General features: G+C 33.9%; 1 protein-coding gene across 1 annotated transcript; it reads right to left on the bottom strand.

The window, feature by feature from the left end:
* Positions 1–4,404: 4,404 nt before the first annotated feature.
* Positions 4,405–25,401, bottom strand: LOC133199657 (DIS3-like exonuclease 1). The gene is made up of 22 exons (XM_061335530.1): positions 25,128–25,401; positions 24,588–24,727; positions 23,742–23,893; positions 23,446–23,527; positions 20,663–20,807; positions 20,364–20,493; positions 20,007–20,170; positions 19,369–19,484; positions 18,558–18,815; positions 18,287–18,435; positions 17,969–18,160; positions 17,785–17,887; positions 13,117–13,211; positions 12,321–12,477; positions 11,011–11,106; positions 9,109–9,261; positions 8,368–8,517; positions 7,780–7,884; positions 7,339–7,481; positions 7,062–7,233; positions 6,107–6,247; positions 4,405–4,866 (listed from the first exon to the last, which is right to left on the bottom strand). Exons 1-22 carry the CDS (start codon positions 25,279–25,281, stop codon positions 4,702–4,704), a joined length of 3,162 nt encoding a protein of 1,053 aa, XP_061191514.1. The 5' UTR covers positions 25,282–25,401; the 3' UTR covers positions 4,405–4,701.
* Between the last annotated feature and the right edge of the window lie 448 nt (positions 25,402–25,849).

The raw sequence follows: 25,849 nt of genomic DNA, 5'->3' as shown, positions 1-25,849 counted from the left end.
TATTAGTTTCTTCATTTTGATCGGTCACCCGCGTGGTGCAGTGGTTAGAGCATCTGCTCTAGAGTCACGAAGTAAGGAGTTGATCCTTACGTCGAATCCCACTGTGGGATGTGGAGACCGGTCCTTCAGATGAGACCGTAGAAACTGAGGTCCTGTGTCGCAGTGGGTGCTGGCACGAAAAAGATCCCTCACTGCTCAATGGCCATAAGTGCCGAGTATAGGACAAAATTTGCAGCTTTCCACTGGCAAGTGGTGGCGTCTCCATATGAGTGAAAAATTCTCGAGAGGGACGTTAAACAAAATACAATCAATCAATCAATCATTTTGATTGTCAGAAAAAAATATGACAAACAAGAAGATACAAATTATAAGGAACAAGAAGTCTGTGAACAAATGCTCACTAGTAATACCTCAATCCGCACTGATGTGAATATACACTCTGATGTTGACATCAGATTCTAACAAAAATGAATTCCATCATATGGCATGCCTGAACAAAGAGTGTGCTGAAATTTCAATCATCTGGGATAAGTAGTTGTTGAGAAAACTGCGACGAAAATTGTTACGGACAGATGCACGGATAAACAGGAAGTTGACATTGGATTTGAACAAAAATGAATCCCACCATATGGCATGCCTAAACAAAGATTGTGCTAAAATTTCAAGCATCTGTGACGAGTAGTTGTTGAGAAAACTGTGACAAAAATTTGTTACAGACAGATGCACGGATAAACAGGAAGTTGACATCGGATTCGAACAAAAATGAATCCAACCATATGGCATGCATAAACAAAGAGTCTGTTAAAATTTCAATGATCTATGATGAGTAGTTGCTGAGAAAACTGTGATGAACATTTGTTACGGACAGACACATGGACACACATACAGACAGACAAGGGTAAAACAGTATACCCCCCTCTCCTTCCGAGCGGAGGTATAAATATACATGGAGGATTAATATAATTTCACATGTAATGATTCTAGTGGTTCAGAATTGAGGAAAAATAATAGATTTAATTAATGTAATTAATAATGAAATGCAGTAATATCTCTTGAAAAATTGGGATTAAACTCTTTAATTGCAGTTTGTATATTTCACTTCATTTTATTTCAAGATTTTAAAATGTATGTAAGAATGGAGAATCATTGGAAGCCCATATGTGGTACATAGATTGCTTATGACTGGATGGTGTCTTGACCTTGACCCAAGGTCATTCCATCAAATTTAAGGTCACTGGAAAAAGCATAAATTTTTTGTTTGGGCTATAATTTTGTAACCCAAGGTCATTCTGGCTAGTTCAAGTTCACTGGCAGAAAAAAGAATAAAATTCTTGTAAAGACCATAACTTTGTAATGGAGAATTATTAGAAGCTCTTACTTGGTACAGAGATTGTTCAAGAGCAGAGGGTGTGTGATGACTAGCTAGGGCTGCACAATAATATCGATATTACAGTATATTGCGATTCATTAATTAACAAAAAAATATTGTATTGCGATATGTTTTTGCAGTACCGATATACCGGCCAACTGTTGGGCTATAGATTTTCAAGTAAAATATAAAATTTAATATGCCAGAAACGTTTCCAATCGTGCCAAACAGTACCAAACGGTAAAGTTCCTGTTGTATGGTTGCATTTCGTTCCGAAACTGAAGTGAAACCTAAAAAAAAATTGGAACAATGTACTTATAATAGTTTTACACATGTTGCTTATAGATGGAGGTTAATAAAATAAGAAAAAGCGCATTTTAACCGTCATTGAAAATATTGCAATACAGTTAAAAATATCGCAATATGAAATTTCCAGCCAATACCCATCCCTATCATGACCTTAACCGAAGGTCATTCCAGCAAGTTCAAGGTCAAACGTAGAAAAAGTATAAAATTCTTGTCAGGGCTTTAACTTTGTAAAGGAGAATCACTGGAATCTCATACATGGTACAAAGATTGTTTATGACCAGAGGTTGTGGTATGACCTTGACACAAGGTCATTCTAGCAAGTTCAAGGTCACTAGCAGAAAAATATAGAATTCTTGTCTGGGCTGTAACTTTGTAATAGAGAACCAGTTGGAGTTTGTACTGGGTACAAAAATTGTTTATGATCTGAGGGTGTGTCATCACCTTGACACACAGTCTTTCTGGCAAGTTCAAGGTCACTGGAAGAAAAAGAATAAAATTTTGTCCAGACTATAACTTTGTAATGGAGAATCAATGGAAGCTCATACTAGGTTCAAATACTGTGTATGAGGGTTTGTCATTACCTTGACCAAAGCTCATTGTGGCAAATTCAAGGTCACCATTATCAAAAGTATAGAATTTATGACAGGTCTCTAATTTTTATGCCCCACTATGAATATGGTCAGGGCATATAGAGTTTGTCATGTCTTCGATCCTTCCGAGTAAAAGTTTTTGGAGCAAGTTCATTCTCAAGTAACTATAAGCCCTACATGCACCAAACTTGCATGGATGATGCTTGTAGGGATAAAAACTTCCAGACTTGCTTCGGATGCAGATCTGACCTAGATTTTCCAGATGAGTGACCAGGTTTAAGTTTTTGGAGCAGGTCCATTCATAGGTAGCTATAATCCTATAATGGTGACTAAACTTATATGCATGCTGTATCCATGGATGCAAACTATGACTTTTTTCAGATGCTGGAAAAGATCTACATTTTTCAGATGATTGACCAGGTTAAAGATTGCAACTGGGAATGCACACTACCAGACTTGCTTCGGATGCTGGATATGACCTAAATTTGCAAGATGAATGACCAAATTTAAGTTTTTGGAGCAGGTCCATTCCCAGGTAGCTATAAGCCCCATGTTGACTAAACATATATGGATGCTGAGTCTATGGATGCACATTACCAGGCATGCTTTGGATGCTGGATCTGACCATTTTCCTGTTGTCACAGAGACCAAGTTAAAGTTTTTGGAGCAGGTCCATTCAAGAGAAGCTTTAATCCCTATGTTGCCTAAACACTTACATTGATGATGCATCTATGAGATGATTGACCAGTTTTTAATTTTTTTTAAAGGGATGCACAATACCAGTCTTGCTTCAGATGCTGGATGCAATGACGATTGAATAAGTTAAAGTTTTGAAGCAGGTCCATTCCTACATGTAAGTTACTACAGGCTCTATGGTGCCTGAATTTGCACAAATGCTGTATTACGGATGCTCATTACCAGGCTGCATCTGACCTTCATTTCCAGATGAGTGACAGAGTTTGTTTTTGGAGCAGGTTCATTCCAAAGTAACTACCAATTAGCCTACCTTGACCAATCTTGAATGAATGATGCATCTTGGGACACCAGACTTGCTTCAGATGCAAGGCCTTTGTTTTTATACTTAATTTGACTACAGACTACTTTGTCAACTTATCAACATATAGGGCTCATAGCAGGTGTGGCTGGTCAACAGGGGATGCTTACTCCTCCTAAGCACCTGATCCCCCTATGAAATTTCTGGGGATCTGTGATTTATGCCCTGTTCACAGATTTGTATTGTTTTAGATTTTTTGAGATCGATCACTGTTTGTTATCTTCACTTTTTTCATGCAGTACCTTCTTGGGTGTTATTCTGACCTACATTTTTCAGGTGATTAAAAATTTTTGGAGCTGGTTCTTGCCTAAAAACAATAAATTCTACACTGTCCAAACTTGCATAGATATTCATCTTGATATGCATACTAGCAGAACATTATTTGACGTGACACTTTGCCTTCACTTCTAGATAACATTCAATGAGTAGAGCTTTGAAATCTTTGATGACCATGTTTTTTGAAATAGTCAAACATGAAGGCTTTCTATCAGGTCAACAGCATACTTACAGGTCAAATGAAAGTTAATGGCTACTGGTGGTGGGGGTGGTGGGGAAGGGGGGGCATAATCATGAATATATAAAATGTTGAACACAGAGTCACTTGTTACTGTAGCCAATTTAATTATTGCTACAATAAATCAGAGGACCTTGATTGTTTTAAGTATGTCACTATTTAGTGCTGTTTAAGGTTCAAAATGCATGTCTAATGATCTAAAATGAATTCTAATGATCTAAAATGAATTTTACCTGTTAACAAAATGAAATAGGGAAACTGCTCAACCAGACATGCAGTGTGTAGACCTATCCACTTTGACAGTTACTTATTATTTTGTAATTGTTAAAACCCCTTCATGTCTTTCATAAGAAATGACCACTCTCAGGAAATTGAGTTTATCAAACACATCTTGTCAAAAATGTTTTTATTGTACAAAAATAGAAGACATAATTCAAGCACCTTTATATCACTGCTGCAATTCTCATAAATATACTGTAATCCATCAGACCATTGCTGTCATTTTCACTTCATAAATAATGATATTTAATGGATACAACATATGCCTCATACAGTTCTATGTGAAAAAAATATCAAACTGATACCTGTTAAAGCCAGTCTGATAATATCTCATTTAGAAAAGCATGTGGCATGTACACTGTACATTTATCTCACCTAGAACATTACCATTTTAAATGTCAAAAGTTAACAAGAAGAGTCCAATAAGTAAACAATAGAAAAACTTGCTGCAGTCTGATAATCAATTGTCAGACTACTTTGTTTTACTATTACTGGACTCCTACGGGTGAATTTTTAAAATCTGGAACTAGAGAATTTATGACAAATATTGAATTGATGATACATGTGAATTAAGTGTGTCTCTATGCTAACTGAGGGGCTTTTTAGCTAATTCTTTGAATTTTTCAAACACTGTGTACAAGCTTTTATTCTCTGGCGTCTGACCGAATTCTGCCTTCAGTGACTGATATCTTACGCTCTGGTCCTCCATGGATGTCTGACTTCGCTTCTCTTCAGCCACAGCCGTCACCTCCTGGAAATCAGGAACAAAATGCTACACTAGGAACTGTATACCAAAGTCTCTTCCTAGATACATGTACCCGTTTCTTTTAGTTTCTTTTAGCAACATAATTATTTATACTTTCTGCAAACAAATGGATGCTCATTTCAAAATAATGATCTGTTTCTGATAAATTGCTTTGGGAATAATGGAATAATTCTGATAGATTTGCCTTTTAATAGTCTTGTTTACTTTTACTTTGGCCCATTTTTGGGAGGTTTTTTTGTACATACTTACCTGTTTCTGTGAAATTTACCTACATTTAGCCTGTTTTTGAGAGATTTACTTGTATTATGATCTGTTTCTGAGAGTTTACCTGTATTATGACATGACTTATATTATGACCTGTTTTTGAGAAGCTTACCTGTATTATGACCTGTTTTTGAAAAGCTTACCTGTATTATGGCCTGTTTTTGAGAAGCCTACCAGTATTATGGCCTGTTTTTGAAAGGTTTACTTGTATTTTGATCTGTTTCTGAGAGTTTACTTGTATTATGACATGACTTATATTATGACCTGTTTCTGAGAGTTCACCTGTATCATGGCCTATTTCTGAGAGGGCCTGTTTTTTAAAGGTTTACCTGTATTTTGGCCTGTTTTTGAGAAGCTTACCCGTATTATGGCCTGTTTTTGAAAAGCTTATCTGTATTATGACCTGTGTTTGAGAAGCGTACCTGTATTATGGCCTGTTTATGAGAAGCTTACCTGTATTATTTCCTGTTTTTTAAAGGTTTACATGTATTATGACCAGGTCCTGTTTTTGAGAAGCTTACCTGTATTTTGGACTGTTTTTAAGAAGCTTACCTGTATTGTGATCTGTTTTTGAGAAACTTACCTTTATTATGACCTGTTTTTGAGAAGCTTACCTGTATTATGGCCTGTTTTTGAGAAGCTTACCTGAATTATGGCCTGTTTTTGAGAAGCTTATCTGTATTATGACCTGTGTTTGAGAAGCGTACCTGTATTATGGCCTGTTTATGAGAAGCTTACCTGTATTATTTCCTGTTTTTTAAAGGTTTACATGTATTATGACCAGGTCCTGTTTTTGAGAAGCTTACCTGTATTTTGGACTGTTTTTAAGAAGCTTACCAGTATTGTGATCTGTTTTTGAGAAACTTACCTTTATTATGACCTGTTTTTGAGAAGCTTACCTGTATTATGGCCTGTTTTTGAGAAGCTTACCTGAATTATGGCCTGTTTTTGAGAAGTTTACCTGTATTATGGCCTGTTTCTGGCTCTTTGTAGACTTTTCTGTTGCTGACAGCTCTTGATCTAAAGCATATCCATCTGTTGATATCAGTTCAAGTTTCAAAGAAGAGGCATGGGACCGGGAACTCTGTGGTGTTATTTTTACCTACAGGTATTCAAAAATGAAATAAATTAAGGCTACAAAACTTCTCACTTATGTGAGGATGGACCTCAATGATAAATAGAAAGCATTATCAGTTGAGGAAATGCTTGTTTTAGTTCAACTGAGTTTAATAATGAATTCTTGATTTACCACCATGTATTTTTATATAAATATTGCATGTAGTTGAGGGCATTGAAAATTTTCACCCTAAGAGAATCATTGTCAACCTAGGTGCAGCCGAGGTTGACAATGATTTTCTTGGGGTGAAAATTTTCAATGTGATCCAGTAAAGAGAATGACTGAGAACCCAGCTCACTGTTAACACTGACACTCCAGTCAGACTTACTGTTATGTGATCCAGTAGAGAGAATGACTGAGAACCCAGTTCACTGTTAACACTGACACTCCTGTCAGACTTACCGTTATGTGATCAAGTCAGACTTATCGTTATGTGATCCAGTAAAGAGAATGATTGAGAACCCAGCTCACTGTTAACATTGACACTCCAGTCAGACTTGCTGTTATGTGATCCAGTCAGACTTATCGTTATGTGATCAAGTCAGACTTACCGTTATGTGATCCAGTAAAGAGAATGATTGAGAACCCAGCTCACTGTTAACATTGACACTCCAGTCAGACTTACTGTTATGTGATCCAGTCAGACTTATCGTTATGTGATCAAGTCAGATTTACCGTTATGTGATCCAGTAAAGAGAATGACTGAGAACCCAGCTCCCTGTTAACATTGACACTCCAGTCAGACTTACTGTTATGTGATCCAGTCAGACTTATCGTTATGTGATCAAGTCAGACTTACCGTTATGTGATCCAGTAAAGAGAATGATTGAGAACCCAGCTCACTGTTAACACTGACACTCCTGTCAGACTTGGTAATACTGCCACCCGTCCACTCTGACTGACCAGAGTCTGTTACAAATATAACTTGTCCTTCTTTGTTACGCAAGTAGACAGGTCCTTTTATACCATATCTACAATATAATAGTTTTAGATAGGTAAATCATAGACTGCTTAATTATATCACAGCTGTGGATAAAGCTTACTGTAAAATATAAATCTACATTGGGTAAGATTACCTTGGAACAAAAACCATGAGACCATTGGCTCTGAGCTGAAATATAATAGCATCGGCCAAACAGCACTCATCTTCTGAATGTTTCTGTTTAAAATACAAATACTGAAACAGTTCCTGAGAATCTCTCTGGGCATTCTGTGCTGCCTGGAAGTAAAAGAGAATCCAGGTAATCTTCTCAACTAAATATACTGGTAAATTACAGGTACATTTAACCTTCATCTCTTGGAGATAAAGACTTCATAGTTGCTTGGGAGACAGAGTAAAACACATGTAGCATATATATACAGTAAAAGGTTTTGTGGTCTCAAAAATTGAATATGGGTTCATTCACAAACATAAATATGACTGTGTCCCAGTTCAGCTGTTAGTTACATGTAGAGATGAATAGTCTGGCAGACATTCTAAACACCTAATTCGTGAGGTTTCAATCTACTCTGATTACCCTGTGCTGATGATTAATGTGCTCAGAAAGCTCATCCAACTCCCGGTTGCCAGGCAACATATCTGTGTCCTCCCCTGATACGGCCGCCATTAATTGTCTGTGAACCTGTTGTTCCAATCACAAAATGATATGGACAAAATCAGACACATTTTAATATTGATATTCTAAAGCATGGTGAAATATGAGACTTATATTTAAAGCATAGTCTAAATCATTAAAGGGGTGTTCAAAATGTTTATTCCACAATGAAAATTTCCTAAAAAAATTCAAAGTAGGTTTTAACTTTAGAGTTCAATTTCCAAGTCTGGCAAAATCACTAGAATGTGCTTTCAATTTATAGAATAAATTAACAGCAGAAAATTATAGAAATGTTGTTTTTATATGAAAATATGTACATTTTAAAAAACACAAAGGGCAAATTTTCTTGACTTTTTTGAGAAAATGCATTGGTTACACACATGGCGTACACAGCATAAATCAATCCCATGTGCAAAAAAAGTACATCTATAGAATCTTTTTATTTAATTTTTTTGAGAATAAAAGGATGATGTGAAATGAACTTTTCTTTACACCCTTTATGATACATACCAGTACATCAGCATATCTTCTGATAGGTGAAGTAAAATGTGTGTAGTAATCCAAGGCCAAGCCATAGTGGAAAAACTGGTCCCGGGGCAGAGAACCAGTGGAAAAGTAGGAAGCTACAGACATGGCCTGTGTAGCCAACATTCTAAGAATCTGCAAAAAGATAGTCCAATGTAATAAAACAATAAGATCAAATTGAATATATCTTAAAAATCTCTTTAAAAAGACTTTAAAATTCATTAACAGAAAAAAATTAATGATTTTCATAAACAAAGAAATTATAGAAGGATTTATTTTGAAATAATAAACTGTATTACAGGGAAATTTTCTCCCTGATTTTATTTTCGCCCATTTTGCCCTCATTGCAAGTGGACAAATTAAGAACAGGACAAAACCAATGAAGACAGCATTATCTCTCAAGCATAACTGTGTCTGAGTTAATCTAAAATGGGTAAAACTGTTTTCATTTGTGATAGGGAGAAAATAACCCTTTATACAGAAATACAGATGATTCTCTAATGCAAAAAATTCTTAATCTTCATATACATGTACATTACATTTGTATCAAGTTTTATTCAAAAAGGGGTAAAAATTGTACAGGAAAAATATTTTTGATGAAATAATTACAAGACTGACAAACAAAAGCCTCTTCAGTCTTCACCATTGCATAAATTCTTTTGGCTCAGGACTTGAAGAGCTATAAATGAGAAGACTTTCTATGCTTTACAGGAAATTAATACCAACCCTATTGACAACCGGGTCTTTTGGATCCACACAGTTATCTAGTGTTTCAGCCAGTTCTTTGTTAGATGACGTTATCACCTCTAAACCCTTGGATTTTGCACAGTTTTTCAGATTTTCAAATTGCTCACTCTTAGGTAATGGATGGTGTCTTAACTGAAGAAAAAATATAGCACTAACATTAACATGCATTAATTATTTCAAAACATTTTGCTCCATTTATTGTGTCACCTGCAGAGCAGAGCAGCACTTAGGGATCACTTTACCCGGCATCTGTCTGTCTGTCCGTCTGTCACACCTTGTATCTCAAGAATTGTAAGATATATGGACTTGATATTTTGCACTTATATTGCTTGGCACTATGGCATTTGTGAATTGCCATGGTTACTGATCTCGTGACCCTTGATCTTGACCTTTGACCTACTTTACAAAAAGTTAAAAGTGCTAATATACAGCACATTTTTGACATAAGGGTAAATCTATGTTATTTAACATGTGCACTGATTATCATAAAACATTATGAAAAATACCAGCATTACAATTCACTTGACCTTGACCTTTGATCTACTTTACAAAAAGTTAAAAGTGCCAATATACAGCACATTTTTGACATAAGGGTAAATCTATGTTATTTAACATTTGCACTGATTATCATAAAACATTATGAAAAATGCCAGCGTTACAATTCACTTGACCTTTGACCTACTTTACAAAAAGTTAAAAGTGCCAATATACAGCACATTTTTGACATAAGGGTAAATCTATGTTATTTAACATGTGCACTGATTATCATAAAACATTATGAAAAATGCCAGCGTTACAATTCACTTGACCTTTGACCTACTTTACAAAAAGTTAAAAGTGCCAATATACAGCACATTTTTGACATAAGGGTAAATCTATGTTATTTAACATGTGCACTGATTATCATAAAACATTATGAAAAATGCCAGCGTTATAATTCACTTGACCTTGACCTTTGATCTATTTTACAAAAAGTTAAAAGTGCCAATATACAGCACATTTTTTAGGGTAAATCTATGTTATTTAACATGTGCACTGATTATCACAAAACATTATGAAAAATACCAGCATTACAATTCACTTGACCTTGACCTTTGACCCACTTTGCAAAAAATACTCTGGACAGTTTAATTTAACTTGACTTTAAAATTTTGGGAGGCGGAGTGTTGATGATTAGCATTTATACATGTTTATAATACTGTACTTTGAAACTCTATGATAATCAGTTACTTCACAAACTGATATTTAAAAATTATGGAAATACATCAGGATCGGTATCCCACGAAGGATCGTGTAGAGTGACAATTGGTGTAAAGACTTTGAAACACGTATTAACACATGTAAAATGATAATTTTTTTTTTTTAAATAAAATTTCAATTTACTTATTCATTTGAGGGTTGGGAATCATATTTTCTTTGATTTGTCAGATTCTTTCACAGTCTTATACTATGTGTGGATGCTTTTTTTGTGTATGAACTATCTTGCTAGTAGTAAATAAATAGCTAACTACACTTAGATTTATTTACATTTTTAATGAAGGTACAAAGTAGGCGACACATGCATTCCTTGGAACATTCTAGTTTTTGCTCAATGTATGCACATTAAGATTAATGGTCAATTAATATAGTACATGTGTCACATCATATTTCTTCAATATCACTTAAATCAAATTATTTTGCTCAAGAACATCAAAAAACAATATAAAGATATTTTGAATTACCCCAGAATTGTATTGCTATATTTCAGAGTTTTGATAATACACTGATATTAATGACAAAATACATTCACCTGGAGGAAACTCCTTCCATTTTACAGTCATCATAAGATGATTCATAATATATTGACTTTATATGATTGATAAACTTATGATAAAAGCATACCAAGGCTTGATTTGGGAATGCTTCTACAATCTTCTTGGCCACCCAGTGGTTAGCAAAAATCATGCACTCTGCTATAGTGTCATGGACTTCCAGATGCTAAAATTACACATTTCAAATTACCTGTCTGATGTGCATTTATTCTTACCAGGTAATTCTTATCTAGTATATTTAGCTGTAATCTGTGAGATTCTTTTTAATACAACCAATTGCAAATTAAAAGCAAGACATACTTCAATAGGTGTGATTACACTCATTAACTTGTATATTACAGCATAGTCATTCCATATAGAAGTGACTTAATCCATATCAGGAGATGAAACTAAAGAAGTAAAGTTCCCCAAGGATCATCTTAATACAAGGGATTTCTTTACTCTGAGGTCTGAATGGTGAGTTATTGTGAACCACATGTACACATTAACAAATGATGTCCTTTTTATCCTGTGACTGACATCTTTAGAGGTAAGGTTCTTCTCCACTGATATGTAGCTCGGTCCTCTGTATGATGTGATAAAACGTACTGAATTAAATCTTTAAGAAAGAGGTCCTACTGAACTGCATCGTTAGGACTGAGGTCCACTGTACAATCAGATGTAACTTTCTTACCTTTTTAGGAGTGATGGCATCTGCATTATGTATAGCTTACTAGTGGGACATTTTCAGAGTAATATTCTCTTTGTCATGAAGTGTAACTTACGTAACTTATATATTTACATCTTCTCTACAATGAGGTGTAACTTGCGTATTTACATCTTCTCTATGATGAGGCATAACTTACATATTTACATCTTTTCTACAATGAGGTGTAATTTAGAGACTTAGGGTACATCTTAAGGACACAGTCCTCTGTCCTGTGGTGTGTAACTGAATCTTTAGGACAGAGGTTCCTCTCTTCAACAACAAGTAACTTACTTGCATCTATAAGAGTATGTTCTTTTCTATGATGAGGTGTAACTTAATGACTTACATCTTTAGGAGTGATATCATTTTCTATGGTGAGGTGTAAGTTGGTGATTTATATTTTAGGAGACAGTGAGTTTTTTTTTTTATGATGAGGTGTGACTTACATCTTTAGGAGTGAGGTTTTTCTTTCTATGATGAGGTGTGACTTACATCTTTAGGAGTGAGGTTCTCCTCTATGATGAGGTGTAACTTAGTGACTTACATCTTTAGGAGTGAGGTTCTTTTCTATCATTAGTGTAACTTAGTGACTTAATCTATAGGAGTGAGGTTCTACTCTATGATGAGGTGTAACTTAGTGATTTACATCTTTAGGAGTGAGGTTTTTCTTTCTATGATGAGGTGTGACTTACATCTTTAGGAGTGAGGTTCTCAATGCTCTTTGTCTCAGTCAGTTCTACTTGGACCTCCACACTTGCCAGCTCTAAAGCACCTCCACAAACTCTCCTTGCTTTTAGCTGCCTTGCCACTTTCATCAATAATGTCACAGCAGACCTCAGCTCCTCAACCCTACAGATTGTAATATTGTAATATGTACATGTAATACTGTAACTCTACAAATCAGAATGCAGTAAAATGTTATATTGTAACTTTGCAGATTGATTCTGTAAGATGTAATACTGTAACCCTATAAATTGCAATGTTATATGTAATATTGTAACTCTAAATGTTGCAGAGTAATACTGTGACTCTGCAGATTAAAATTTTGTAAGATGTAGTAGTGTGACTCCACAGATTGTAATGTTTAAGATGTAATAGTGCGACTACTGATTGTAATGTTTAAGATGTAATACTGTAGCTTTATAGATTGTAAAAAAATGTTGAAAGACCCAAAACATTGGAATATTGTAACCCTATGAATCTTAATGTTACAAAATGTAACATTATAACCCTTTAGATTATAATGTTGTAATATGTAATACTGTATATATTGGAATGGTGTAACATGTTATATTGTAAGCCAACAATTTTATTTCATAATTATTTCAGCTATAAAGTCTAATAAAACTTTGGATTTTTGTGTATATTGAAACAAAAGGGGATCAAGATTGACTGTGTGAGATTTTATAGGATTTAAATGGACTGTTTCATCAATGAGTTGTGTGTAATTGCTTGACGATAAGTATCAGTACTGCCAGAATAAGTTACCTGCTGTTGATCTCTATTTCAGACAAATTTTGGAGTTCTGGAACATTTTTAACTATCTCAGACATAGCTATTCCATCATTGATTGCTTGTGCCATCTGTAAAAGAACAAGATGCCCATGGTAACAAGGTTCACTTGAGTCACTTGGTCCTGCTATTCTTTAGAAGAAAATATTTACATTAAGTTTTTTCCCTCTTTATTTCTAAGATTTTTTTTACTCGTCTCTAGTCCCAAGGGGTCATGACTAAACCAAATGTAAATTTTTTACAGTATACATGCAAAATGCATGTTAAATATGATCCCCCGATTCTAGCCCCACACTAACCCAACCCATACCGAAATAAATTATAACTTAGTTATAACTTTTGTAACTAAAAAAAGGTACAAAAAAGTTATAACTAAGTTATCAGAGTTTGGAACCACCTGTTTTAAGTGAGGTATAATTTAGTTATAACTTAGTTACAAAAAAGTTATAACTTTTGTATAAGTTTTCATTTTTTATTTCAACATAAATACAGCAAGTGCAAAAAGTTACAAAAAAGTTATAACTACAAAAAGTTATACTTATTAAAAGTTACACAAAAAGTTATAAAAAAGTTACAAAGTTATACTTTAGTTATACCCAAATAAACGGTGGAAAAAGTTACAAAAAAGTTATACCCGGAAAAAGTTATTTAAAAAGTTATAAAAAAGTTATACTTAATAAAAAGTTATGAAAAAGTTATAACTAAAAAAAGTTATACCCATGAAAAGTTATAACTTTAAAGATTATGAAAAAGTTACAGAAAAGTTATAACTATGAAAAAGTTACAGAAAAGTTATACCTAATAAAAGTTACAATAAAATTATACACTTCATGTTAACCTGTGGTGGAATTACTCAATTATAGGCTTTAAAAAAGCTACTCATTAAAATTTTTACAAAACGATTATTAAAATTTTTACAAAAAAGATTATTTAAAAAAAATTAAAAGCACTTACAATTTTATTTTATAAACATGATTAAGAGAGCTTGGTTCATTGTCAAATACAATTGAATGAATGCACATTCATGTTTTCAAGTCTACCTTATTTTTCATCAAGCCATCATAACAGATTGAAATTTCTCAGAATGGTTGTTTTCTTAAAATACATTTTTTAGCATATAGTCATAAGAGTTTTTGTAAAATTACCTAGTAAACTGCATTCTATTCTTGTGAACTTTTATAAATAGGCATCACTGCCTAGATTTTAACTCTCTAGTTTTTCATGTTAGCGCCATGATCTAGCTGTACTTCAAAAAAAAAAAAGAAGGTTCTAAGCAGTGATTTCGGTCACAGTTCTTAGCTGCATACCACCCAAGTCCTTGCACAGGTATCCTTGTGGATGTACCGTTGTGATTTTTATCTGGATTATTTAAAGACGGGCTGCACCAGTAGTTGGCCAAGCTGGTCGAGGGACTTGGCTGTCCGGCCAGCGGTCTGCGCCCCTTGACAGGTTGTACTGGTAGTAGGCTGAAGTGGTCATGGGACTTGGCCGGCCAGCAGTATGTCCCCCTCGACAGGCTGCACTGGTATTTGGCAGAGCTGGTCGAGGGACTTGGCCGGCCGGCAGACGGTCTGCGCCCCTCAATGACCTGCACTGGTAGTCGTCCGAGTCTTCATTTGAAATATGCTTGCAATTTCAACCTTCTCTTCATTTTTCTTCAATTCTGCAAAAATTAAAAAGGTTCAAACTTTAAATATTTTAATTTTTTCTTTTAAAAAAAAGTTGAAGTGTTCCTGCACTCAAAGCATATCAGATTGGAACCACTCTTTAATATCAATTCATTCAAATTCAAGGCATATGCATCTATAACTTGGAAAACAAGAATTAGAGTTCTGTTGTGTAATTGAGAAAATTCAACCTCAAGGCTCATCACATAAACATGCATTAAAAAAATTTTAAACATAAAGAACAATATAGAACCTGACAGCTTTATAGGAATTAGCTTTAGATTTATCGAATTTGAAATAAAAATAAGATTTGATTATTTACTTACCTAAAACAGGTGATATTTTTGAAGGATTTCACTCCAGCTTGGCACAGACACGAGATGCTCATGGAAAGAAATAATGTACCAGTATACTGCTGAAATTAAATAAAAATTAGAAATTTTATTTTACTCATTTCAGTACACTATATCATGTTATGATCATGTGGTGTTTAAAGGCTACAATATGTACAATATTAAAACAGTTCAGAGAATCTGTTAAACAATTACACAATATAGGTCATTTAATAATTAAACTGATCTATAGGAATATTTAAAGAATTAAATATGACAAAGAATAACATTTTTTGTTCCTATACTAAATGCTGAAAAAATATTGTTTCAATTTCTTCACTTCAGTCTTTGTCATTGACATACCAATCAAAACAAACAAGAAATCTGAGATTCACATGCCTAGAATTTTGTTCATTCTACATATTTCTTCTTTTTTGAATGCTCATCTAGAGGTAATAAACATTTCCTACCAAAAACATCAAAATATTAACATAAATATTGCCTTACCGAATGATTTTGTCATCGTTTTTCTATCAACACTTTCAACACACCAACATTCAAATCGTCCATGAAAAAATCTGCGCTCTGTTGTTGACCAATCAGAGACTTAGAATAAGTCACGTGATTGAAAATAAATAAATAAATAATTCATAATTAATTTATTTTAAATCCAAATAAACATAATTGTGTATTTTGAAACTTATCTTAAATATTAAAAAGCCAGTTGGTGTTAAAATTTTGAAACAGAGTTCCAACAAAACGGACAAAACGGACGTTGGGGCCGCCATATTTGTGTCGTTGCCGCCATTTTGAATTTAATATTTTATTTATTTATGAAAATAACTAGTAAAACTGGGTTATTTAATCAGGCAAATAATAAAATCCACATGTCCTAGTCTTCTGCTAAAATCTTAATATAACTGGCAGTCTTTATTCCCAACATTGTAATATCTGTTAATAAATGAATATACACACACTGTATGTTGTTGTTTATCTCATATATGGCAAGAATTTAGTGCTGACTTTCACCTATGTTCAATTGTAACCAGTAACACAGGTTACATAGCCTTTTCACTGAAGGAGCATTTATTCAGTTTTTCATTGGTTACACTGGTTACAAAGGTTACAGGGTTACACTGGTTACAGTGGTTACATTTACATGTACAAAGTGATTAGTTCTTAATATCTTCATTTGTAACCAGTAACACAGCTTCTGCTGAACAGGTCAGCATTTTTCATTTATTCAGTTATTAATTGGTTGAACTTAACAGTGGATGTGGCTGTGGACTGTAATGGATGAGAAAAACATTGGTAGTAAAGATGTCTAAGAAGCCCCCCTTTTTCTTTTAAAAAAAAAAATCTCAACTCACAACAAAACAGAAAAATAAATGTCTGCGTAAGTAATAGCAGTATATAATGCAATTCATTATATGAATAATTTTTAGATAAAGAAAATTCTGCATATAAACAGTGGTACCTTTATGTAGCCCTTAATCATTCCCACCTTTTTATTCATATCTTCTGTAGATATTACAGATATGTAAAACTGTATTACTATACTAATATAATTATGCTTATTTATTATTTTATATGATTAAATTTCAACAGTTATATAAAAAAAATTTAATTTAGGTGTATGGTAAAAAAAAAACAAAAAAAAAACACCAAAATATTCAGTTTAACTAAGTAGCCATTCTGCAAAATGACTAAGTCCAAATTAGGTACAAAAAAGTTACACAGAAAAATGACAAAGTCCTGAAAAGTTATGTTTTAGTTACATCTGAAAATGGCTAAGTCCAAAAAGGTACAAAAAAGTTATACAGTAAAATGACAAAGTCCAGAAAAGTTATCTTTTAGTTACACCAGAAAATGGCTAAGTTCAAAAAGGTACAAAAAAGTTATACAGTAAAATGACAAAGTCCAGAAAAGTTATATTTTAGTTACATCTAAAAATGGCTAAGTCCATTTTAGGTACAGAAAAGTTATAACTAAAATGTAACTTTTTCTTGAGGTACAAAAAAGTTACAGAAAAGTTATAACTTATTTCGGTATGGGAAGGCTTCATTATTTGCAAAAAATGACTAAACTTGGCCCTGATGTTCTTGAAAAAAATATTTCAAGGAACTTTTACCCCTATATATTCCTATTTAAAACTTCCATCCCCTATTGCAACCCCATCCTATCCCCAAGGGCCATGATTTGAATGAATTTGATCTACGCTATGTCTTCAAGCTTTTATATCATCTTTATCAACTTGTTTTATCAAGTATCATCTTTTCTGGCCAAGTGGTCCTTACTAGAATTTTTAAAATGACCGTATCCTTTTTTTTGCCTTTTTTGATTATCTCCCCTTGAAAAAGGGCAAAGCCCTTCATTGAAAAAAAAAATTTGGAATTCCCTTTATCCATGTTTGCTATGTGCCAACTTCATTTGCAATTGGCCCAGCTGTTCTAAGCAAAAGCCAAAAAGAGCAAAGTTAATAGACAGACAGTTGGACAGATGCCACTGCAGATGATCAGAAAGGATTGCTAATCAGAAAAGCTCAGATGAGCTAATAAAAAATACATTAGATAAATTCAGTTACCAATAAAAGTTAGAATATAGCATAATGTCATTCTAAAATTGCATTAGTAAATCCATCTTACCTCATAAAACAGTTTATAACTGGAACGGATAATAGTTTTTCCATACCAAACATTGACCACTTCAAAGTTCTCATCCAATTCCCACATTACACTCATAGCATACCTGTTATGATAAAATTAAGTCATTGAAGCAAACAAATTAACATCTATTGATGTACACTCTACCATCAACTCCAATCCTTACCTATCAACATCACTGATTAGTGAACACAAGTTGGCACTCAGTATTCCAGGTAACATGTCATAGCGACGGTCAGCCAGGTAAACAGTGGTGGACTGACTCATGGCCTCTGTGTCTGTGAGTGAACCAGGTCTCACAAAATGTGTTACATCAGCAATATGAACTCCCAGCTCTAGGTTACCATTGTCCAGATTTCTAATTCAGAAGTATGTATATGGTAAAATTTTAAAATTTTATTCTTTCTCTTTTGGTAACTGTCAAGTTTAAGTGAACCAGCTTAAAATACACATGTAATAAATAAATACTCATTCTAAATCATACCTTACAGAGAGTGTGTCATCCACATCTTCACAGCCTTTTGGGTCAATTGAGAAAATTAAATGAGATGAACGTAAATCCCAACGTTTACTTAATTCTGCCTCCTCTATAGTCCAGGGGTTCTCAGGGGTGTCCACAGGGAGCTCTTTTTTCTGTCAATCAAATAAAGGCAGAAAATCGTACATAGGCACAACGTACATGTACATTATGAGGTCCTCTGTACTATGAGGTGTAATAATAAAAATCCTTTGAACTAAAATTTACATAGAATTACCTGAGCTTCTGAAAATTCTGAAGCATGTATTGTATTCTCCAGGAGAATGGCTGATATCTCTGCCTCCAAATCTCCAATGGGTCCAAGAGTTTTCACAAAATGTCCATTAGGATATTGAGAGTCAATATCCCAGGAGTCAATTCGGACAACAATTCTCTGGTCCTTTAGTTTCTCCACTTGCTTTGTGCTAATGCGGATCTTTGGAATGCGGTAGTCCCATGGAATGACTAACACTTTCCCTCCTTTTTCACTTACTTTCTAAACAACAGATATTGATTAAAAAGTCAAAATTACAATTTATAAAGCATCATTTATTTAAGCATCATAATTTAAAAATTCAGAAATGAAAGTTACATATTGAAACTTTCGAATGGCACTCTCTGAATCTTTTTATTACAAACCCATTCAAATAAATTCATAAATGTTTGCTATGGCTTTTCCCCTTATATAATTGGTACTCATACAAGGTATCATTCCCTATGCAAAATTTTCAATTTAAAATCTGAAAATTTCCAAGTAACCTGTCAGAAAACTGGTAAAGTGAATTATATGTACATGTATATCATAAAAATTTCAATCTTGAAATACATGTACGTGAGTTTTGCATATAGATTTAGCTACATATTGATGAATGAACAAACCCACTCAGTAAACAAAAAGAGCCATTTAGCTGCATTGAAAATTTCCAGTTTCTTTTATTTTGTCATTTTTTTTCCCAATTCAAGAGGTATTAGTACTCTGATTTACAATCCCTATTCACTCTCATATAATCAGAGTGCTGTATCTAATTTTATTGAAGTATTCTATATACCTCATCAGGAGAAAATGAAGCCACATACTCCCTCCAGTTTCTCTGCTGGATTCCCACCACCCGACCTGTCGGCATGACATTACCGTCAGAGACACCGTCATCTTCACCCTCTTCCACTGTAATCAAAGAAGCTTAATAATTATAAATTTAAAGCATTTTCAAAATTGAAGCAAACATGGTTTAGTCCAATGGCTTTTAAAATAATTACAGGTGCATTCAGATTATACACTTGATTGGTAGTTAATGGCCTAAAAGTATGTCATGATCTTGACTGAAGGTCATATCCCAATAGACAAGGTCAATAAAAATGGGATGTTGAATTCAGCTTACAAATCCAGCTAGTAGCTCTGTAACTGAAAATCACTTAGGTGTATGTTTACAATGATTCAATGTTGTATCACTAAAGTCTTACAGAGATGGCCAAGGGGAATATTTTTGAGAAAGAGGGAGATATCAGTTTTTGTTAAAAGGTAATACATGTATCAAATTTTCAAGACAAATCACACAATGAATGAAATCATGTTATATAGTACTTCTATGTGATAAAATCTCAGAAAATTAAGTCCTTTTAAAAGATATGCAATAACATTTTACAATGGCTTAATATTCTGAGATCAACTAAATATTTAAGTAACGACCTTCTTGACTTTCCTTGATGACATTTGACCTTCTTCTCCACTCTGACCTTGGTAACAACTCCACGACAACAAGGTCACCATGGATAGCTCTGTTTCTGCAGGACATTCCATGTATCAAAATATCCCTATCATCAGATACATCATCCATGTCAGTCTCTAAGGACCTGAGAATAGAAATTATAGTGGTATGATACAGACATCCTGTGCCAAGATAATATCGACACATAGTTACATGTATGACAATATCTTTTATAGTGAAAACTTATCAGAATATCATTCTAGCCCTAACATAAAGCAGATACAAGTACATCTACTGCAACAACACCACAGCACAAGTTCTATTTTTAGTACCCATACCTCTTCTGTTTAACAAAGGCCTCCTGTCCTGCATTGTTTTTGTTTACATTGATGTGACCCAGCACAAATCTTCCTGACTTTACACCAGCTTCTAAAATGTCCACTGGTAAATAACCCTTGTAGTCCTTCTCTAAAATATACAGCATTTAATGTGACAATGATGACACAGCACGTTATTAATATGTAACATCCAAACTTTTCATATCCACAAATATTGGTATATTAACAAAAATCTGCTCACATTTACTACAAACTACGAACACTTTATGAAATTAATCATTTTTCTCCTGGTGACTAACCTTTGACCTTTGTTTCTAATGATGCTGTTAATGACTCATACAGCTCCATAACTTCTGGTATGTGAGCCTGCCAGAATTTCCTCAGATAGTCCTCTAGAGACAAGACAAACACATTAAGTGTCTTGCTTCCGTATGTCTCAATGGCCTATATAAAATTATATGAAAATATTAATTATCAAAGTAACTGAAAGGTTTACTTTTATTCTTTAAGATACGTATCTTTTAAAGATACCTTGAACTTCAAGTTTCAGAATTAATGCCAATGACAAGCAAGCACTTCTCCTTCTAACTGAGCAAGTTATGCCCTCTAAATAGTAATATTGCTTGACAAATCTGACATCTTTATACTCCGTGCATACCGTTCCACTCAAGAATAATTGTTCTCATGATTTGACGTTAAAGAGCCATTTCACAATAATAAGTACTTGCGAAAAATAAGGAATCTACAGTATGGATAAGCAAGACAAATCTCACAAAATGTGTTTTTTAAGTTAGTGTGCATCCCAAGATCAATATCCAATGCAAGTTTTGTTTAAGTAGAACTTATAGTAACTTGGAAATGGACCTGTTCTAAAAACTTTGACCTGTTCACTAATCAATGTTGGTCAGTTCTAACATCCAAAGCAAGTCTTATAAAGTGTCCATCCTTAGATGCATCATCCACACAAGTTTATTAATAACAAGCAATATAATTATAAAACAACTCCAAAAACATTACCCTGGTCACTCATCTGGTCAGATTCAGCATTCAAAGCTAATCTATAAATTCACCCATTTGGAAAATATGGGTCAGATCCAGCATCCGAAGCAGGTTGTGTAGTGTTCATTCTTAGATGCATCATCCATACAAGTTTGGTCCAGGTAGAGCTTATAGTTACTTGGGAATGGAACTGCTCCAAAAACAATAACCCGGTTACTCATCTGGAAAATGTAGGTCAGATCCAGCAACCGAAGCAAGTCTTGAAGTGTCCATTCCTAGATGCATCTTCCATGCAAGTTTGGTCCAGGTAGAGCTTATAGTTACTCGGGAATGGACCTGCTCCAAAAACTTTAATCTAGTCACTCATCTGGAAAATGTACGTCAGATCCAGCATCCGAAACAATTCTGGTAGTATTCATCTCGAGATGAATCATCATGCAAGTTTGGTCCAATTAGGGCTTATAGTTACTTGGGAACGGACCTGCTCCAAAAACTTTAACCTGGTCACTCATCTGGAAAATATAGGTCAGATCCAGCAAAGAAGCAAGTCTGGTAGTGTGCATCCCTAGATGCAACATTCATGCAAGTTTGGTCCAGGTAGGGCTTATAGATACTTAGGAATGGACTTGCTCCTAAAACTTAACCAATGCTACTGACACCAACAGTATAGCATATGCTTATCTCAACTTTGTCGAGGTATTTTCAGAAAAACAGCTACACAGCTAGGTTAAGGACGCCCATGAAATATACGCCTTAATATATTCAGCGAAAATGAATACAACTTTAATATTTTTTTTAACAGCATTAGTTTTGATAAATGTGATATGTGGTGTTTGCACTTGTATATATCGGGTCTCTGCTGAGTTCGGCCAAAACGACATCGCTTGCATCAGCTGTTTGTCACGTGACAGTTTTAAAATTAGAACATATATGTACTACTTACAAAGATCGTAAAAGTTCAACGATATACGGGCATTTTTACACTATAAAATTTATTCTGTTTTCTTTGAGACAAATTCCTTAACACGAAAAGTGCTGGGAGCAACTTTCTCATGCTCGGGAATTGTTTAAAATTTAGCCGTCTTTCTAAAAACTCCAGTCAAAAATGTAATTCGCATTGGAATAATGTTACATTACGGAATAAAACAACAATGCACAACCAGCTCCCAGCACTTTTCAGAATAGTAGGAATAATAGCTACACGTGTTTAAAAATTCAGAATTTATAGTGAAGCGGATATCGTTGAACTTCTGATATTTTCGAGGGGCTGGACCTGTCATTCTAGCATGTTACTGTACAAATGTGCTCCCTACGAGCTTAATATAAAGTCTACATATTATCAATTTAGTTTGACAATAAAATCTGGATTAATATACTTCAGAATATTTCTCTCTTTTGGTCCGACTACGCGTGTTTCGTATTTATTTTTATTTTTATAAGCTACGATAAAAGCTTGATCCACGCCTCAAGTACAGAGAAACTGCGTGTCAAACTAAGAAATGACGTCATCTCAGTAAGTACAGCGAGATCAAGCTGGATTTCATTCTACATACGCTAAGTGCTATTATGGCAAGATAAGTTGCACATCCATTTATCTTTATAATATTTATGATAAACGAAAATATTTCGTGTGTTTTAAAAAGAACATAATTATAGTATTTATTCATCGAGATTCATTTGTATTGTTTTAACGTGACGTCATAATAGCTTTACCGAACCTCTGCATAGGCTGACATATATATGGGAGTCCTTAACCTAGCTGCGTAGACAGAAGGAAGATGGAAATCTTACTATCACATGAGCTCTTCTGGTCTCTGACCAGTTGAGCTAAAAAATTATCTTTGTTTTATGTTGTACAAAACAAATTTTCTATATGTGTGTAAAATTTTGTTTACTTCAGACAATTAATCAAAAAAAAACCCAACTGAATTTGATAATGAATGTTGGGAGAAAACATTATTCAAACAATTGAAAATTATGTGAAAAATGAATTCATTTTGAGGGTACAGACTTATGCATAATTTTCTGTGTCATTTGCTATGTGAAAAAGTTGAGAGAACTCAGGTATATAACATAAAGCTACCTGTTTGTCATTAGTCACCATGATGATGGGCTTCTGTCCAGCAAGGTGATGAAAAAACCACTCAGCAGCCGTGTAAGTACTCCTGTTAAAAGAAATCCCAATCAACTGAGAGATACTGGAAAGTCCCTACTGTACACTTCTTCTTAATTCTGGTTGTCATATTAACAAGTGATTAGTTGACTTTTACAAAATTCTTGTTATGCTAACAATTAAACTGTTGATACAAAAAATCAAACTGATGATACAATTAAAACAAACAAATAAACTGATGATACAACTATCCAAACAAGTCAAACCTTGTCTGCCAATCAGTAAGTGATTCAGCCTGTTCCCTCTCACAATAAGCATACTTCTGAAATTCATTATGGAATATAATGGAAGCCTTACGCTTGTCTTTGACTATATTTTTAAGTCTGTTGTTTAAGCGCCTACTTCCTTCATGTTGAACCTGCCAATGAAATTTATCGGTGTTTCCATTAACTTTTGATCATTATGACCCTTTGAAATAATTTTGGGAGTCAAAAAGAATTATACTAGCTATGCTTCCTTACATCAAAATTTGAGAATCACAAAAAAAAATGAAAGTAAAAAATGTTATTGTGTTTGTTGTTCTTTTATTTACACATTTTACATTTTCCATCATTTGGGTTTGTCATCGGACATGTGTTACTCAAGAAGCGACCTTTGAAAGTTGTTTGAACAACTTCGTTCAAAAATTTTAATAGATTGTCAACTTTGATATGTTGATCTTTGTCCTTAATTCCAATATCTGCCACTTGGAAATAAATGAATGAAAGCAATGATTTATTCCTAGAAACTTTGAATGTAGGTTTATAAATTGGTTCCATCAGGGCAATATCGCTGAACCCAATTTTAAAAATTTGTTTTCATAATTTTTTCTGCATCATGATCACATTTGGGTGGTGTTTTAGAAAGTAAAATGTACCTTTTATATGTAAATCATGCAGAAATTTGCATTAATGGAAACAGTGATTTATACTACAAATATAGAAGACAACATTACGGCTAGCCTCTCCACACTTCACTACTGTCACTACTGGAATGAAAAATTGCATTAACAATATCTGCAGTGATAAATAAACTTTTCTTGTCAGTTGTGGGATATATCACCAGTAACTTACTGAATGAACCACAGTTTGTATGAATATAATTCCTGTAACCACGGGATTCTCCAGGATTTCCAGGAATTCTCGAGCTACCTGACAGTCCGGGACAAGGTAATGGCTTGTATCTGCAGGGAGCAAACCTAGTCCACTATCACCTGTGAAAAAGAACAGGTTTTAATATTGTTTCATGCAGAATGAATGTAATGAATGAATGTAACAAAAATAAGAGAAATTCATAATTCTTGATTTTTATTACTACTATTCTAATGTTAAGCATGCTGTATCATATATGGTTTATAAGTGCATATGTAAACCTAGGAAAATAATGAGGAAATGTAAGAAATTGGAAGAATGTGAGTTATCTTATCTTATATGCATGCTGATTTTATTTCACAATTTAAATTTAGATGTTTGACAAAGTTTTCTGAAATATTTGACAAAAGCCAGTAATTAATGCCCTTTGTTATGATCTGAAATAAAGACATGGTTAATTCCTTGTCCTGTATATATTATAGACGATAATATCTTTCTGGTGAATGCACTTCATTTTGTTACCTGCGACATTCTGACAGTCACCGAGACATAGTTGGCTCAGGCATGGTACATCTTCTCTCCTGTAAACCTCCCTAACCACACTGATATTCCGACCATGAGCACTCTTGATTCTCAGTAACTTATTGCTCTTTTCCAATTTACTGTCATGAACCATGGTCTCGCCTCACTTGTCTAACCATTTAACTTGAAAATTTTCAGCTACACAGAGCATCAAAACATTACAATGTCAGTCTTGTGATGTTTCTCTACACTAATTCCATCAAAATACAACATCAGAATATTGGATTGAATAAAACTTTCTTTAATTTTAGCTGTCATCCATGTAAAAAGGTAAAATAGGTGATACAAACAGTCAAAAACCTCGCTCGCAAACAAGCAGGTATCTCAAAACTGGAAGTATATCCTCATAACTAAAATCAGATCTCAATCATAATTCCGGAATAAGTACAAAACCAATAACTAACATGAATCAAAGTACTGAAAGTACTGAAAAGCGGTTAGCATGCTTTCATCTAAGATTCTAAGTTTGAAAAAAAAAACTTTGCATGAAATGATATTAAAAGTACGTATAGCTGTTGTTCAATGTCATCAGAGAAGAAGCAGACATTCCGAACTTTGGAATATTTTACTAAATGACAAAACCACTTACATCTCATTCATACACCAAGACATCATCTTTTATAGTTTGATGTCAAAAATGCATGTTTAGAAATATTAAAACG

The sequence above is a fragment of the Saccostrea echinata genome, unplaced genomic scaffold (genome assembly GCF_033153115.1).
Source record: "Saccostrea echinata isolate AGI-Se365-2 ecotype Australia unplaced genomic scaffold, CSIRO_AGI_Sech_v1 ptg000034l, whole genome shotgun sequence".
Lineage (NCBI taxonomy): Eukaryota > Metazoa > Mollusca > Bivalvia > Ostreida > Ostreidae > Saccostrea > Saccostrea echinata.
The sequence above is the reverse complement of the archived record's forward strand: the minus strand, read 5'-3'. Positions and strand labels throughout refer to the sequence as shown.